Here is a 20,144-nt window from a genome sequence, read left to right as displayed (position 1 = left end):
CCCCTGAAAATACACACTGCTTCCTTAAAAAGGAAATGACATGGATAATCGGGCTCAGGATTGCTTATCATAGTTTACTTGCGGCCAAACAATGAGAATAAAATTTTAGAATAGTGTGTAGAGCAAGTTCGGTGCTGCTATTTGGGTGCAAAGCCAATCTGACGTTTTAGCTTCAAAACAATTTTTTAAGTGGGAAATTTGCACGCATCATATTTTTAAATTCAAAGGTTGGTATTATTAAACAACTTAGGCCTAGTTTCACTTCTTGCTTAGGCTATGGATAGCATTACTGTTCCTATCAACAGATTATATCTGAATAGAAGTTGCCAAGTGTGCATTACGATAAGTATGAAATAGTATCATAACAGTAGAGATTATTACAAATCACTGCCAAACACCACATACCCACTACACATTTCTGGTATCCATTACCAATACATGTGTAACATTTTGAATTCTCTCGTTTCTCATTAAAAATGTTTTTGCTTTTCATATGTTGATAAAGTGCTTTTCTCTATACATCGATACCTTTCACTGTTCCATAATACTTAATGACTAACTTAGCTTATTGAGTTTTTTAAACAGTTTTTCTCTCTGGATTAAACTTGCTGATACAGACAAACAACTAAATGTTTTTTTTATTTAAAGTGGCTGTTGCAAGATTTTATGTGACACCTTTATTGATATAATGAAGTTATAGAGACAAGTTATATTATTTGTAGAGAAAATAACATAGTAAGATAAATAAGAAAGTCGAAACTAAAGGAAACAGATGATATTGAAAAGTGTCTGAACTTGGCCGGTTAAAGAACTGCGAAAACTCTAATATGGGAGTTTAAAAAAAATCTCATATAGGCCAACACAGCCATTCAAGACACTGACAGAGCATTAAATTTAAGAGCGAGATAGCGAAATTGCAAACACTGTCATATTCTATTCTGCAAGAACCGTTTGCAAACGCCTTGAAAATTAAAGGCCCTTGGTTTTACTAAATCTTAAGACATGAATTCATTGGCAGTATGAAAGTGTAACTTTTACCAGCTAAAATTGAAAAAAAGCAAATGACATATACCTGGAAATATCGCTAAACACAGAAGCTACAAAACATGAATAAAAAATTATTTCCTATCTTTAGTAAAGCTAATAGTTATAAAAAAGTAGCTGAGGTGATAGACACTATGAGAAAACGCCAATGGAAACTATATGAAAAATCAAAACAAAACAAAAAAATTAGTTGTATGCTGTCAACTTAATGTGACAGTCCCCTGAAGGGAATAATACTACTGTTGTTTAGACCTAGAAAGCTGCACCGCTTCCTGTCGGCCTTGACACATTTCCTGTGTCCTTATGTTTACAAGAGGGAGACAAGCACCTCCCCCAGCTAAGCCTGCATCCAGTGACATGTTTCTGAGTCTTTGCTTGTCATCAGTCTCCAGACTGCTCTGTAGTATTATTACAGTAGTATTATTCCCTTCAGGAGACTGTCACATTAAGCTGACAGCATACAACTACTTCATCGTATCACTACTGCATAAATCTCTCTGAGAGATTTAGAAATGTATTATTTCTAAAAACAAAAAAAAACTTAGAAACTAAGCTCAAAATGGTATAAAAGAAGACTATGGTAAGACTTTGGTAAGAAAGTCTACATTGCTAATACCTGAGAAAACTGGGTAAATGGGAGAAGAAGAAGAAAAACATGATATGATCGTCATACGACAATGCCATCATACGAACGACTGGATATTCAGTTCTAACGATTAAGACATCGGCAAAGAAAGCGCTTACATGACCAATACCTGAAAATGAAAGAAATGGAAGAAGACAACAGATAAAACTCTGACTTGAACATCATACAACAGTATCATCAAACAAATGCCATGTGTTCAATTTTAATGAAAATTATATTGCTAAACCGACAATTTCTATTTTAAATAAAGCCTCATTTTGTGTTGAAGAACAATCGAGATGGTATGCGTCCGTGTTCTGCGCTCTTCAGCAAATTTTCATCCAGTTTATAATGACCTCTTGGTTTCCTCTTATATTGTCCTCACAGTTGGCTTTACTAAATTAAAAACTGGTATCTTTGTTCCATATAAAAGCTATTTGTCTGAGTTTGAAAATTATTTAAAAGAAAGATTGTATATAAACTCACCACCAAGGTCTGTTTCTCTGACTATAGAACAGTAGAGTGAATTACTATTTTTCGGGCAAGGGGTCGGAGGAGGTGGTGACTGTTCGCATTCGCCGTAATATTTATCTCTTCTTGAGTCACAGCGAGAGCATTGTATCATTCCTTGCACAGCTGAAAAGAAATGAAACACAAAGATGTAAGCAATAAATATGCATGTACCGCTTCAAAACCTGATACTTATTATCAACAATTATATAGCACAATTTCTCTAGTTTTTAGGATGTAAATTCAATAGAAACAATATCTTCGAAATCTATCAGTTATCAACAAGAAGCCAATGTATATAAATTATTTAAGAAGTCGTTCAATAAGCTAACAAGACTGCAGTTCTTCTGAAACAGATTCCATACAAACTAGAATCGATTACCAAGGGAGATAGTGGAACCGAAGACAACTAGCCAATTCAAGAATAGACTGATGAATATTGGAAGAAGATTTAATTTGAAACACCCTTCTAATATGCTGAAAGGTTGCATTACAAAAAAAAAAAAAAGAAAGCTGCCATTTACAGGCCTTAACTTTCAGTCATAAAAAAAATATAAAAGAAACTATAAATCAAAGTAAAAAAAAAGTGAAATGGAAAGAAAAAAGAGAGTAATATACTACTACTACTACTACTACTACTACTACTACTACTATAAGTATTAGTAGTAGTAGTAATGATGATGATGATGATAATAATGATGATGATGATAGTAATAAAAATAATAATGACAACAGCATATCTGTTTCTCTGTATTAATTTTTGTGCGATGTTTGGTATTCCAGAATCACATTTTTATTTTAGAGTATCATAGGACGGGATTTATTATGCATGAAAGTTGTAAATGATGGGTATAAGTTATGTTATGTGTAAATCGATAGTTATGAATAATATTAAAGATACGCTCAATGCTTTTGTGTTTATGCAATACATGTTTATTATGCTTATATAAATTATTTTTGTTTTGTTTCGAACGATGGAATGTTATAGATTTGAAGTATATGTATTTTAATTTTTAGTAAAATGTTGAGCTATCTGGAATAAAGGATAGCTGCTATTAGGTGTTACTAGCTGTCAATTCCAAGCCATGCAGCTAATTTTTGTAGAAGTAGAGTGTGGAGACATGCATATAACTGGGTCGATAGGGCGACGCTGGTTCATATTCCACTCTGTGGGAGCTTAAGTTGCTTAATTTCTAAATAACTGTGTTCCCATAGGTGTAAACAATTGCATTATGATAGTCACAGCTCGCCATTATACGTAGTATGTATAATGTATAGAGTTAGCATGAGTGTAATTAGCTTGTAATGTTCCTTTTGGTTTAGAGAAGGCCACCAAATATCGTTCTACCAATGCTCAGATTAGATTTCGAATAGTCTGAGCCGGTTTTGCTATGGTAATTAAGTCCTGGTTTTGATTGAAGACTGAGTGAAGTGGCTTGTCTGCAATAGCTAATTCTATGTTAAACTTATACACTGATAAATATAATGTAATCTTCGATGCTTGAAAGACGAAGAGAATGATAAAAAAGGAAAATGTGAAGAAAAATACGAACAAGATAAAGCAAATGAAAATGACGACGATATAGAAGAATTGAGGGAGGCTGTAGAAAAGGCAGCAATAGTAACAGTAACAACAGGAACTCCATCTCAAACTCAGCAGATTTTCACTTTTGGTAATATCTTCCTTCTTTGATATACCGTGATGTGAGAGATTAACGATAATCCTACAGTGATCAGGCAAAAACAGAAATGTAAGAAGATAACTGGCATGTTCTTTTCAAATACGATATTTTTTGTTGACAATAAATCCCAGACATCAGAGGATGAAGAAAGTGGAACTAGTTTCATTCAATAAAATAGTTACCAGTATATGACTATAATAGATGTTCCTATTCGTGTATATGGTCTACATATTAACGTGTATGGTTTATATATGAATATGTATAATTCACTGAACAGTCCCTCAATGATCTGTTTATGTTGATATTTTCCCGAAGATTGTAGTGATTGGCAATTTTTGGAAGTTTAATTGTGAAGATCATAATTGTGTATTGAAAGTTGGAAATACATGCAGTGAAACGGTGGTAAACAATGCAGCCCATCTGTATCGTTTGATGTATTCTTTTAATGACTAAAATTATTCTCTTTTTCCAATTTAGCTGTTTGTCTTCCACACCTGTGTTGCATAATTCCTCAAATTGGTCAATGAAAAACAAATTAAATAAATAAGTTAAGGAGTGATTTTCTGAGTAGCGCAAGCATTAAATTCTTAAATAATTAAATTTTTCTAGAGAAAATTGTTACTCACTCTCAAAGATAAAGGGAGATAATATAATGGCATTTCAAATTCCTGAAAAGTAAACTAATAAGTTTTGGCGAGGCACTGAGTTGCTACTGATATGCTTCGACATTAATGGCCCTTGTCAGTATATACGAACATAATTTCACCAAGTTTTTGCATACAGAAAAAGAATTTAGAAGATTTTTGGCCATATTAATTTGTATAATTAAAAATATATACTTGGCTCTAGGAAATAACTGAAGTGGGCCAAAATGCATGAATTTAAATAAATCAAGGAATGATGTATTGAACACTATACATAAAACCCCAATTAAATTTCTCAGGTAGACAAAGATATAAAAAAAAGGCCTTCTAATACGTATTGTCAAGAAAGCATTAGAAATGATACAAAATGAAAACCATTCAAGAACCTCCCACATTTTACTTGTTATATCTTTATTATATTTGTTTGAGCGACAAGTGCTCATAAAACTGAAACTCTCTTCAGAAAACTAGACCTGAACGCTGCTGAGACAACTAAAAACAATCTGCTGTGGTATAGAAAATTACAGTTTATAAATCGATAGTCTAGCATTGATTCGCCAGGCGATTGTCCCTCGCTCTTACTGGTTAATCATTTTATTTATCGATGCTGCATTTGGACTTCACATTTTGTTTTTATAGTTCCATTGTAGTATAGAGCTATAAGTCTACTCGTTCAGGCTAAGCGACAGCAGCAGCAACAACAACAATAACAACAACGCTAACAATATTAATAGCCACAAGTGTAGTTACATGATCTTGTACAATTGCGCGTTCGCAACAACACAAACACCAACACAAACATAAAACCTAGTTAAAATGACTGCGATTTTTAAGATCCTTATTATCTTCTAACTACAATATTTATGTATCTATAAAAACATTTATGTTTAAGAATATCACGTCTCTTTTATATTGTTATGCTTTACAGATTCATAGAGATCTGAATGAAAAGTTGCAATAAGTTGGTTTGTGTTAATATGATTATAGAGTTTCTGTTCTTTACATTCGGGTTCTAATCAAGTCAACTTGAACTTTATTCTGTTTAGGGTCGATAAAATAAAGTACCATTCATGTACAGAGGTCAACATAATCAGCTGTTCTCGCTCCGAAGCTTCTAGTCTTGTACTTATTGTTAAAAGTTATTAATTTAATGGTAGGACGTCGAACAAATAGCCTTGTGTAGCCCTTTACATTCTAAGTTCAAATCATTACGGAAGTTAATTTTTCTTTCACCTTTAGGGCAACAGTATAGTGACTTACTAGCTAAGTAATGGGGTTGATATAACCGGCTGTTTCTGCCACCACATTTGTGGACTTGTGCCTAAGTTAGAAATGATATTGGTTTCAAATTTTGACGCATGGTGCGGATGAAAGGCAAAGTCGACCTCAATAGAATTTGAATTCAGAACATAAAGACGAAGGAAATGTCGCGAAGAATTTTGCCCTGCCAGCTCGCCGCCTTTAAGTTAGAAATAATATTAATGACTTTAGTGGTAGAGGAGCTGTGTATGTTTATAAGGAGAGCCATTACCTTTATAATGTTTTAAGTTATAGACACAAGGAAAAACGAATGTTGAGGCAGTGAGTAGTCAATTAATCTATAACAGTATATGACTTAGTTTCTTCGACACCTCCTCCTCCTGCATCGGACACGATGACTGGAAACCACAATTACAATCTTTGTATATAGTCTTCCAAAATCTTGGGTTTGTTCGCTGACACCAGAATGACGAACAAGACTAATTCGACTGGTATCGAAGGTATTTGAGCACAGAATGTAAAGGAACACACACACACACACACGCACACACACACACACACACACACACACACACACACACAGACATACACACACACACTGTATCTCTTTCTCTCTCACACACATATACGCGCGCGCACACGCATGCACACGCACGCAAGCACACACAAACGCACACATGTACACGCGCGCGCGCATACATATATACAAAAGACATAAACAATTATTTCATTGCTCAACAGTTTCTGCCTATCACTTCTATGACCTCACAACATTCAAAACCGCAAAACGAAAAACAATTTACGTTAGATAACGCGTTTGCTTAAACTTTTGAAGGAAAAAAAAAATCTATATGAAAACCACTCATCTGAATGACATTTATTTAAAAAAAAAATGATCGAATTCTTGTTGTCAAGGAAACATTAGATAGGATACAAAAATGAAAAATCCATTGGGACATGTAGGGAACTCCCATAATTTTACTTGATTTCAGAAAGATGTGTAGCAAATCCTTTGAATAACATTGCATATTAAAAAAAAAAAAAAGAGAGAGAGAAGGAGAAAAATCTGCAGACTATTGAAGCCCTCAAAACAAGATAATTGAAGAAATAAATGAATTTACTGAAGCTAAACTCTGTTATACAGTTCATAATTTAGAATGTCAGGAAGAATGTATGATAGAATTTCAACTGAAGACTTAATTGAAGACTTACTGCAGCAATTTTAATGATTTGTTCTAATAAAATGTTTCCAGTGAAATGTTTATTGTGTTATGAGGCGAATTAAAAACATTGCAAACATTTTCACTAACTGAAATCTATCAATTTCTCATATATTCTCTCTCCACACACATGCACACACACACATACATACATACATACATACATACATGCATGCATGCATACATATATACATACATACATACATACACGCGAGCTCACACACGCACAAATATAAATATAAGATTCAGGGAAAGTGGTGTAGGAAGAAAGTTAACTTCAAGGAGTCCGTAGTAAACACACACACACACACACACACACACACACACACACACACACACACACACACACACACACACACACACACACACACACACAAAACAACTTTTAGGGACAATAGTGGTTTATTGAGACGGAAGGTTGTGGATTTTTTCGTATCGAAGTACGATAAACTGAAAAAGTTCTTTTCATATTTCACGGTAGGCGACGAAGGTTGCCGAGTGTGCAAATAAGAATACATGAGTTAAGGAATGGGGTAGATAAGACCCGGGCTACATATGCTTCATAGCAAGTGGAACCTCAGAAGTGGTAAACATCCAAGCGATTTTATACCGCAGGCTACTCTTCACGCCAAGGATATCAGCTTTTACTTGTTTCAGCCATTAGACTGCAGCCATGCTGGGGCACCGCCTTGAAGAAATTTTAGTCGAATGTATCGACCCCAGTACTTATTTCTTAAAGTCTGGCATTTATTCTATCGGTCTCTTTTGCAGAACCGCTATGTTACGAGGACGTAAACACATCGGCACCGGTTGTCAAGCGGTGATGGTGGCACAAACACAGACGTAAAGACACATACATGGATATATATACATATAAACGACGGGCCTCTTTCAATTTCCGTCTACCAAATCCATGCATAATACTTTGGTCGGCCGGATTCTATAGTAGAATCCACTTGCCCAAGGTGTCACGCAGTCGGATTGAACCCAGAACCATGTGATTGAAAAGCAAGTTTCTTATCACACAGTCACACTGGCATTCATCTATCTATTTTTTGTCTATTTATCTACATATATTTGTACGCACACACACATACACATACACATATCTATTTCTTTAAACATAGAGGGGACAAACAAAGGGATTAAGTCGATTACACCGACCACAGTGAGTAACTGGTATTTATGTAATCGACCCCGAAAGGATGAAAGGCAAAGTCGACCTCGGCGGAATTTGAACTCAAAGCGTAACGGCAGACGAAATACCGCTAAACATTTCGCCTGGCGTGCTGGATGGATGGATGGGTGGATGGATCCGTCTTCTGCCAAAGAACTGGTACCTTCCAACTCGCTTTTTCACCAAAAGAAGTACAGAAATAAGACCTCAAAACACCGAAAGCTGGTGATGCAGCATGGCTCGAACATCTGGCTGAAACCGGCAGACAAGAAAAGAATATATACATTCTTTTATTCTCTTGTTTCAGTCATTTGATTGTGGTCATGTTGGAGCAAAACCCAGGATTTCTCTGTAAGCCTAGTACTTATTCTATTGGTTACTTCTGGCGAATCGCTAGCTGACGGTAGCGTAACACATCAACATCGGTTGTCAAGCGATGGTGAGAGGACAAACACAGACACAAATAACAAATACATACATACATACATACATACATATATATATATATATATATATATATATATATATATATATACACACGGCGGGCTTCTGCAGTTTCCGCCTACCAAATCCACTCACAGGGCTTTGGTCAGCCCGACGGTATAGTGGGAGACATTTCCCCAAGGGGCAATGCAGTGGGACTGAACCCGCAACCATGTGGTTGAGAAGCAAGCTACCTACTACACAGCCACTCCTGCGCCTATATATATATATATATATATATTTACGATCACATCAGCTGCTAGAAAAACCACCGCAGAGCGTTGGAAGGGATGGAATACACCCACCCACGACCCAGAGGATAATATCCAAACACGAAAAATGGTTGCACATGCTGTAGGTGCAAGTCTGAAGACCACCCTGCAGAACCATATAGTTAAATTCAATGAAAAACTATACATGCAGGTCCAGGGAGCGGCTATTGGTGTCAGTGTGGCCGGAGACGTGGCAAGCCTATTCATGACCTGGTGGGACAAAAAGCTGAAAACAACTCTCGAAGAACACTCAATAACACTCAAACTATACGGGAGATATGTGGATGACATTAACATCGTAATCAAAACACCATCAAACATTCAGACTGAAGAGAACGAGAAGATCGTGATGGAAAACATCCAGAATATAGCTAATACAATACACCAGAGCATCAAGGTAACAATAGATTACCCAACAAGACACCTAAACATGAGACTCCCAGTACTTGACACAGAACTTTGGCTAGAAACAATTAATGACAAAGTTCAAATCCTCCACTCACATTATATGAAACCTATATCTTCAAAGTATGTTATCCATAAGAATTCGGCTCTATCACACAGTGTGAAAATCAATATATTAGTAGCCGATTTGGTTAGAATAATGAAAAACATATCCCCCCCTGTGCAGTCCATGGGAGGGGCAAAAACATATTCAAGACTTCATGCATCGCATGCAATTTTCGGGATACAGCCAGAAAGATAGAATCCGGGTATACAGAGGAGCTAACAAGAAATTTGAGGAGATGGTTGTCAAAGATACAAATGGAACACAACCTAGATACCGTAACAAACAGTGGAATAGACTACAAAGGATTAGTGACAAAACAAACAAAAAGACCACGTGGTACAATACCGACAAGTTCCAGGGAGTAATGTTTGTGGACGCCACACCACACGGAGAACTGGCCCGCAGATTTCGAAAAATCCTCAAAAGTACCAAGTTGAGGATAAATGTTATAGAAAAACCAGGGAGATCAATTAGATCAATAATATGTAAAACATATCCCTTCAGAAGAACAAGGTGTGTTGAGGAGAGTTGCATTGTATGCAAAAATAGTCCTGGTGCCAACTGCAAAACCAGAAATGTAGTCTACAAAATAAGCTGTATGGATGGTGAGTGTAAAAACAGAAACACCACATACATAGGTGAGACGGCAAGAAGTTTGGCTGAGCGTGTAAACGAACATTGGAGGGACTATAATAATCAAAAACAAACCTCGGTGCTCTACCAGCATGCCAAAGAACAACATGGTGGTGTACTGGACAGAATTAACATAGAAATCCTGTCTAGACACCCCGGTGACGCATCGTTGCGACAAATACAGGAGTCGGTCCTCATAACTGAAACGCAACCAATTTTAAACACCAAATACACGTAGATGAGGGCCTTACAATTGCCCATGGTTGCATGTGTTGTTCACACATATGATGCGGAATATGAACGTAAATAAATTAATTAAAAAGTCTCTATCTGATCTGATATAAACGAAATTGTTACAAACACACATATGGACGCACATACTTACATATAAGCACGAACACATAAGTGCGTGCACACATATGAGCGTGCACACATACGAGCTTGTTCACACTCACATGCTCATACCAAACAGTTTCGAAACAACGCCAAAACAACGCCAGATCATATATTCAAAATAAATGGAAGTGGAGAGACAAGTTACTGAAGAGATTGCAAGAGTGCAATGAAATAATTTAACAAAAAACTATATAAATTAATAAAGGACTGAACCAGTGCGTGTGTTTATTACCGGCATAATGCCTCTCCCAAGGTTTAATTGTATATATATATATATATATATATATATATGTAATTCAGTATTTGGGATTAATAGATATGTGGGTATTCTATTTCAGATTATGCAAAGAATAACACAACGAGTATATCTGAAGGTAAACCCGCGGTATGTATATGCACATTCAAGAAATAATACTTTAAGATAAAACCAGTACGCCAGCAGGGTATAAAAGATACTCCCTTAATTATCTCCTACTTAAGTTAAACTTATCATTATGAAGGAACTACACGTGTTTTAGTATTGGAAAATTATAATATATATATATATATATATATATATATATATATATATATATATATATATATATATATATATGTTACGGAGATGTAATTGCATAGCAAGCGACCTGATCTGAGATCGTGTGCTGGAACGAAAACAATTGCAGCGTGGAAGGTGTTTATAAGCCATTTAAGAAACACACAAAAACCGTTAGATTCACTTCAATATTTAAATTTAATTTGCCAAATATTTTCGTCGCTTTGAGACCGCAACCTGTTCACTGACAAAATTCCGTGCTGCATATATATATATACATACACACACACGCACCCCCCCCCCCCCCAACATATATATGTAATCATCAGATTTGCAATTCTACCAATACATCTTCAGGTTCTTTTCCAAAATATTGTTAACCTAATTTTACATCACCTTAAAATTAAGCGTCAAATTAATCATTAAAAATTAAAGATTAAAAAATTAAACCTTACAAAATTAAGAATTAAAAATTGTAAATTATGAATATAAATTAGTATACATATATCAAACTTATAAAGTCAAGTATAGAATATCAAATATAAAATATAAAATTATACATCAGAATAAAAATGTTTGTGATTAAATGTGGAAAATGATGTGAAAAATAAAGATACATATCCTCTTTTGATAGAACCAGGATGTCATTGAAAATGGCGAGGCATGGATGTGGATAAACGTTTCCTAACAAGAATATGTCATATGCAAACACAAAGATACAATAAGTATGTACCTGTTACTTGCTGCCAATATTCAACATATTACTATGTTAAATCGAAAGAAAAAGGGATGTATTTGCTGATTTTAGTCCTCGGCTCACCTAAAAGGAACAGACTTATGATGCATTGACATTCTAATCGAAACCTTATTTTCTAGGCTACAGTTTAGAATATATACTTTTTAAAATGCAAAAATATGGTTTCAGAGAAAATTGGCTGGTATTTCTAGCTAATCGCGTGATCACGTACCGCCTGCTTCATAGGCAGGAGAACTAATATGCTTAAGTTAAAAATGTGCTTCGTTGTTTCTAACATCATAGCAATATGGGTTTCTTTCTAGGTAGGTTAAGATGCTTTACGATTTTACTACTTTCCATGAGCTAGTGTTTGTGTTAAACATAGAAAGAGAGAATATCGTTTATATGCCTTTTATCTATGAGTCTACTTTTAACACGATTAAACCTTATAAGTTTATGCAAACAGGCTTATAGGCGTATATAAGTCAAGATACGAACGTATAAGCATATACAAAACAAGACATAAAGCCTTTTATAAAAATACATATGTATGCATGTATGTATGTATGTATGCATGCATATATGTACACCCACCCACACACATATACGCGCATACATTCATATATATTTACACAAATACATTTAGACGTCTAGGCATATATAAAACAACATATAGATGTGTAGGCGCATATAACACAAAATTCTGGAGTATTAGCGCATAAAAGACAAAACAGTCAGGTTACTTTCTGTAACGTATGGCAATGTATATGAATGTTCGTGTTGTTCAGAGCAGTTACTTTCTATACGTCATAGTAATTTTCTTAATTTATACATACATACATACATACATACATATATACATACATACATACATATATACATACATACATGCTTGCATGCATGTATGTATTTACTCGTATATATATATTATTTAGTATGAACATATGGATGGATGATTGTGTAGAGTGTATGAGAGATTTCGATCTGGTAATCTTGTTAGCCCGCAATTATGAAAGAATTGCTGAAGGCTTAGTGTTTTATAGATGCATGTATGCATGTATGTATGTATGTATGTATGTATGTATGTATGTATGTATGTATGCGTGTATGTATGTATGTATGTATGCGTGTATGTATGTATGTATGTATGCGTGTATATATGTATGTATGTGTGTATGTATGTATGTATGTATGTATGTATGTATGCGTGTATGTATGTATGTATGTATGTATGTATGCGTGTATGCGTGTACGTATGTATGTATGTATGTATGCGTGTATGTATGTATGTATGTATGCGTGTATGTATGTATGTATGTATGTATGTATGTATGTATGTATGTATGTATGTATGCGTGTATGTATGTATGTATGTGTGTGTGTGTGCTTGTGTGTGTTCGTGTATGTGTGCTTATGTACATATTGACGATATATATATACATTCATATATATATATATACACATACATATATAAATATATATATATATATATATATATATATATATATATATATATATATATATATATATATATATATATATATATATATATATATATAGATATATATATATAAATGTATATATATATATATATATATATATATATATATATATATATATATATATATGTATATATATATATATATGTATGTATATATATATATATATATATATATATATATGTATAGAGAGAGAGAAAGAGAGAGAAAGAGAGAGAAAGAGATAAGAACACTCACAAATATTAAATACAAATTCATCTCAAGCTCGCATTTCTGCTTATACATATTGAAAGACAGAGTAGAAAAGAAAGCAAATAGTAGATAAACAGAACAAACGAAAAAAAAAAGCAAAAAAAAAAGCACATATATAAAGACAACAGTGTAACTGTATTCCGTTCAGAAATATAACCAATTCCTATATAAATTGCTAGTACATGCTGAGAAGGAAAGAGCATTTTAATGAAAATATTTCGTTAAGTTTCGTTAATATGTAAAAATGGGAAAGTTATTGAAATATATGGCAATAAAAAATGGAAAAGAAGGCAACAAAAAAAAATGGTATATATAAATAAATAAGAATAACCCCACCGCAACGAAAACACATTCTATTTCGGTAATTGTGTCTTAAATCGACGGTTCTAGAGAATACCATTATGGTCTTAAAAGGACAATAAAACAAAGAACGAATAAACACGAATAATTGAATAAATATTCAGAAAACCACGGGAAGCACACGCACACATGTGTATATATATATATATATATGTGTGTACATATATATATATATATATATATATATATATATATATATATATATATATATATATATATATATATATATATATGTGTGTACATATATACATGTATCTCTATGTGTGTATATATGTAAGTCATAAATGTACGAATGTGTGCGTAATGTATGTTTGTCTGTGTGCATATATATATAAATTAGGTAATTTGAAAATAAATAAATAGATAGATAAATAAATAAACATAAATAAATAAACAACTAAATGTATACGCAACTGAATTATTTGGCTTGTTTTGCACTACTGGAAAGCAAGGGAATAGATAAAAAAAAAAAAACAATAATAATAGTAGGAAAATAGATACATAGAATCGAAACCTGTTGCAAATAGAACTGAGTCTGGGAGAAACAGCATCTTAAAGAATTTTCCAGAAACTAGATTGTCAAATTATTGTTAAAAGATGCTGCTTTTACTGATGTAACGACCCTTATTAGTATATAAAGCACACAGGCACACACAGGCACACACAGGCACACGCACGCACGCACGCACACACACACGCACGCACGCGCACACACACACACACACACACACACACACACACACACACACACAAATATATATAAGCAGTATTGCATTACAACACTGGATTGTATGCTTTGCAGTATTTGTGTTCTAGATCTCTGCGAACTTAGTTCAAATTACGCCGAGGTCAACTTTACTTTGCAATCTGTCCGAAGATACAATATACCAATCCAGGGAGAAATGTAGAAGGAGTTGTTTTGCGACATCTGTTTCTTAATTTTGGATTCTAAATATAAATTCCTCCTAGAAATGAAAATCCCTCTAATGACAATGTTATTGACCCTCATATACTGAGAGAAGATATTAAAGTTGGATGATGATGGACTCTCAGATTATAATGCATCACTCAGCAATCAAGCGGGATTTAATATGGAGATCTATTCATTTTGTGATATCGAACTTATTATCCTCTAAACACAGTAGATAAATAAATATATAAATATAAATAAGTGATATCTCTGATTTAAGAACTATTCATCACAAATCAGGAGAATTTGTCTTGTGATTAGAAATGAAGGACAGTAACATTGGTATACTCTCTTTTACTCTTTTACCTGTTTCATTTGACTGTGGCCATGCTGGAGCACCGCCTTTAGTCGAGCAAATCGACCCCAGGAATTATTCTTTGTAAGCCTAGTACTTATTCTATCGGTCTCTTTTGCCGAACCGCTAAGTTACGGGTACGTAAATACACCGGCATCGGTTGTCAAGCGATGTTGGGGGGACAAACACAAACACACAAACATACACAAACATACACACACATACATATAGATACATATATACGACGGGCTTCTTTCAGTTTCCGTCTACCAAATCCACTGACAAGGCTTTGGTCGGCCCGAGGCTATAGTAGAAGACACTTTTCCAAGGTGCCACGCAGTGGGACTGAACCCAGAATCATGTGGAGCTCTTTTGTACATAATCGATATATGAAGTAATCCTGAAGTAAATAAGGACTAGGAGTTCTTTCCTCAGGGATACTTGTGGCACGAGAGAAATAGTCAAGCAGGTGATGGCATATTGAATATAGTCAGCTTTCAGTTTTCTTTATCAATTAAAATTACATCAGTTGTGAGGCGGAAAACCATTAGTATAAGGAACAAGTCTGATCAAGTTTAGCTTAAAGTCACCTCCAATAATTCTTTCTATCACAGGCACAAGGTCTGAAATCATCTCCAATAATAAAACTGAATATGGATGTACAGTTTGTTGTTTGTTGAAATGATCTTTGCTATTATGATAATTACTCCAGAAACGTTTCGGTCTTAGAACTCCGTAGGCAAGAACATACTGGATAATGTAATCCTCGATACTCCAATCCTTGAACAAAGACGAGTTGGTCATGGGTGGAATACATTTGACCCTAAGCATGCTCATTCAGATACAACAACCAGTCATTTGACTCTTGCTGCGCGTTAGTACACTCCACATTTCTTGGTTTGAAGTCATCCGATGAATACCTAGAAAGAGGCCATTTTAAGATTTTAAAATAGTGACGTTAAATTTGTCAGAGCCTTCCTTAAACTTAATAAATGCAAGTACACACACACACACACACGCACACGCACACACACACGCACACGCACACGCACAAACGCACGCACACAAATATATGCATACATATCTACAAATGTGTGTGTGTGTCTATATATGTATTTATAAATATATATATATGCATGTGCGTATGTGTATATATATATACATCCATACACACACACACTTATATATATACAGGCACACATACATGCATATATATATATATATATATATATATATATATATATATATAATAGTTATCGCCAAGCCAACATGGCGATAACTATTAATTTCCAGTACCGCTGCCGTAGTCTCCTTTAGAGAGACTTAGAAATATTAATAACTCTATTTATATATATATATATATATATATATATATATATATATATATATATATATATATATATATATATATATGCGTGTGTGTGTGTGTATATATATATATATATATATATACATACATACAAGCATATATATGTGTGTGTGTGTGTGTACGTACGCATATAACATTTCAATCTATGTAATTGTAAATAGGTAAATAGGTACCTTGTGATTGTACAGATTATTTTGAATGCGTCACATATCGTAGATAATATTTATCTCCCTTGTTACCCCAAACAACTGTAACCTTGGCTAATCGATATTTTTCATAGCTTTATATCATGGTAGAAAGAATTTTCATGATTATGTTTTGTTTTCAAAAGAAATTCTGGTTTGAGAACAACACTTGAAAGAGGAAAGAAATGTTTTCTAGATATATTCATATAGATTCTTTATATTTTGTATTTGGTCGATAACTTGAGTTGAATAGATTTGTCAAAATGTAAAATTAAAATAATTTCGAAATTGCTTTCATACATTCATTCGTATTCACATAGATATTTAAATATACATTCATGAATTCATACATATACACAATCATATCTATCTATCTATCTATCTATCTATCTATCTATCTATCTATCTATCTATCTATCTATCTATCTATCTATCTATCTATCTATCTGTTGATAAACACACACTCACGCATATACAGTGATAGCTATAAAAGAATAAACATATAAGTATAATATATTATGTATATACATATATATCTATATATACATGTATATATATGTATATAATGTGTATGTATATATATATATATACATATATATATACGTATGCACATATATGTATGTATATATGCACACACACACATATATATACGTATATGCGCTTATATATTTCTTATAAAAAGGCATATATACACACATATATATTTATATATATCTGTATATCTATTGATACAGGTATAGTATACAGATGTATATATAGATGTAAATGAATAAATACATATATATATATGTGTGTGTGTGCGTGTGTGTGTGTGTATGTATACAATTATATACATATGTATGTTTGTATGTGTATAGTATTTGTACACAGGGTTTGTATTTAATTCTTTCATATGATATCGAGCACTGTAAGCTGGCTTTAAACCTACCTTGATATAAGTTTCAATAAATTCCTCTTTTCTCCACTAAAACACTCCGATATCTCATTCTTTACCGAATTTACCTGACTAGACTCCACAATTTCCCCATATCTTTTTTATCTTTCATCTTCCATAGACAAGGTAGTCAACGACTGCGGAAATGTGCAGCACATATTCCGCCATTTCTAGTGGAAATAGCGTAGACACACTGTTTCCACCGGCAAGGTCACCAGGAGGAAGAAACGTGATAGCGACTAACTTAGACGATAAAATTCTTATGTGGAATACCTGAGAAGACTATTCGAAGGAAATATTTGATTCATCAAATTGTAATGCAATGCATCTCTCAAGGAAAAGAGGCCAATCAAACCCTACTTTGTTTTGCAAAGTGGAAGCTGCTTATAAAAAAGCAATTTTAGACGTAAACATAGACAATAAACTGATGTAAGGCAAAATCGTATGTACAATATATGTAACACAGCTGCAGTATTTTGTATTACGTAGTGTTGTGGGAAAGTTGGTTAAAGAAGGAGGAATCACTGTCTACAATGCATGAATAATTACGCATCTTGGAGAGTCTTTTATTTTTTACTTGTTTCAGTCATTAAACTGCGGCCATGCTGGGTCACTGACTTAAAGGGTTTCGACAAATCGACCCAGTATTTTGTTTTCTTTTTAAGCCGTGTACTTATTCTATAAGGGTATCAACACTAGTTGTAAATCGGTGGGTGGGTGTTTGGGGACAAACATAAACACAAAACACACGCGCGCGCATACGACGGGCTGCTCCCAGTCTCTATCTACCAAATCAGTTCACAAAGCATTGGTCGGTTCGAAACTATAGCAAATATCACTAGCGTAAGGTACAACATAGTGGGATTGAACCCAGAACCAAATGGTCGGGGAGTAAACTTTTTACCACACAGCCACGTCTCTACCTAACTCTTGATGAAAGCTCTATGCAGCATACTCAGGCAAACCACAGTAGTCCAGAAGAAAACGTAGAGGAGCAATCCAATTGAATCTGATGATGTGGTAACCAATCTCGTTAACTATAACACAAAAGAGGGGTTATTAAAGCAATACTGATCGACAAAATATTCATAAGCCATAGACCGTCATGGTTTGAAAAACTCAGCTTTACAACGACAACAACAATTCATGTCTGCGTACGGCTTGTCAGTACCCGATACAGTGATTCACTAACTTTAGACAGTAGCTCTCTGCATTTGGAAGAAACATCCAGAAGATAAATAAAGCCAGCAGGAATTTTAAGATAAGTGGAAGAGCTATATGTTGTATAACAAAGCTCTTAGTATTGCAGACATTCTTTAGTTAATGCAGTATCTGATGAGTACCTTCCATCAAGAAATTTTAAAGAATCTAAAATATTTTAAAGATGATATTTACTCTACTCGTGTATTGAGTACTCTTTACATTGTCCATAATATCAACTGCTAACTATGTATATACACAAAATTCAGTAGGGTATTAAAATACCACTTACAATAAAAAGAGCTATCGCTCTAAAACCACAAATTACTCACTGTTAAAATACACACGGCGAATGCAACAGACATAACGGAAATAGGCTTTCTTTGTATGAACTACAGAAGTGAGGAATGCGTATATTCCGGGATCAATTGGTTTCACTTTCTGTATGAAAAACAAACTTAAGCTCGTCAGTCAGGCTTAACGCTACAACAACTATTTCTGAAATATTCATCACATTACACCGTGCGCGTTCTTTCATTTGAACGTCCCTGCGACATTCAAAAGGAACATATCGTGAGCCGGTATAATTTAAAGTTGAATAAGTATCATTACCACACAAACACACACACACACACACACATAGCGACTTTCTATGTTTGTATTTTTCGTTTGTTCCGTTTGTACTTCTATATCATTTTTTAGCATATTATTCAATGTAACGCCACTTATTTAACCTTCTTACTTTGGAACCATTCTGTCTACATTTTTTCGTGCGACGTCTGTTTCTGTCGCCGCTTCTCTCCCTATTGCCCTCATCTCTCTCTCTCTCTTTTTCTCTCTCCCCATCTCTCTATATCTTTCTCTCCTTCCCTCCTCAATACTTTCCTCCCTGTTACTATCCATCTTTCTCTTTTGACTTCATCTCCTCCCCCTTCCCCTTCGGTTGCCTTCTACTACTTTTTTTCGCTCCTCCCACTTTCACGTAACCCATGTTCATCGTCACTTCACTTCTCCATCGCCTCTTTACGCTTGATCCTTCCGTTTATGCTTCATCTTTCCGCTGCTCCTCCCGTTTCCAATCCTTTAGAGTATTTTTCCTGGCGTTACTCATATAGTCGTCTCATGTTTGAGCTGTAAGACCTTACTCCGTGTATTCATTTCCTTTTGCTTTGCTTGTATGTCCACATTCTGTCGTGCTTGTTTCCGTCTTAGTCACTTATCCGCTATTCGTTTCCTTTCAAATATTTTGCTTGTATTATGCATATAGATTCTTTGTACGTTCACATTCTGTCGAGTTTGGTCTCTTGTTTGTTTGCTCGCTATTTCCCACTGGCTTCTTATCGCTGACGCCA

At 34.3% G+C, this 20,144-nt stretch overlaps 1 protein-coding gene across 4 annotated transcripts in view; it reads right to left on the bottom strand.

The window, feature by feature from the left end:
* Positions 1 to 20,144, bottom strand: part of LOC106882999 (uncharacterized) — a 230,679-nt gene that overhangs the window by 64,078 nt on the left and 146,457 nt on the right. For 3 of the 4 annotated variants that reach the window (XM_089354481.1, XM_014933857.3, XM_089354483.1), the window contains one exon: positions 2,156 to 2,305. In XM_089354481.1, coding sequence (XP_089210607.1) covers positions 2,156 to 2,294 — 139 coding nt within the window. In that variant the 5' untranslated portion in view covers positions 2,295 to 2,305. Of the gene's footprint in view, positions 1 to 2,155; positions 2,306 to 6,036; positions 6,278 to 20,144 lie in introns of those variants that run through there. The other variant, XM_089354482.1, reaches the window with a different exon arrangement.

This window comes from Octopus bimaculoides, chromosome 6 (assembly GCF_046866305.1).
Source record: "Octopus bimaculoides isolate indiv1 chromosome 6, ASM4686630v1, whole genome shotgun sequence".
NCBI classification, from domain to species: Eukaryota; Metazoa; Mollusca; class Cephalopoda; order Octopoda; family Octopodidae; genus Octopus; species Octopus bimaculoides.
This window is presented reverse-complemented; position numbering and strand designations above follow the sequence as displayed.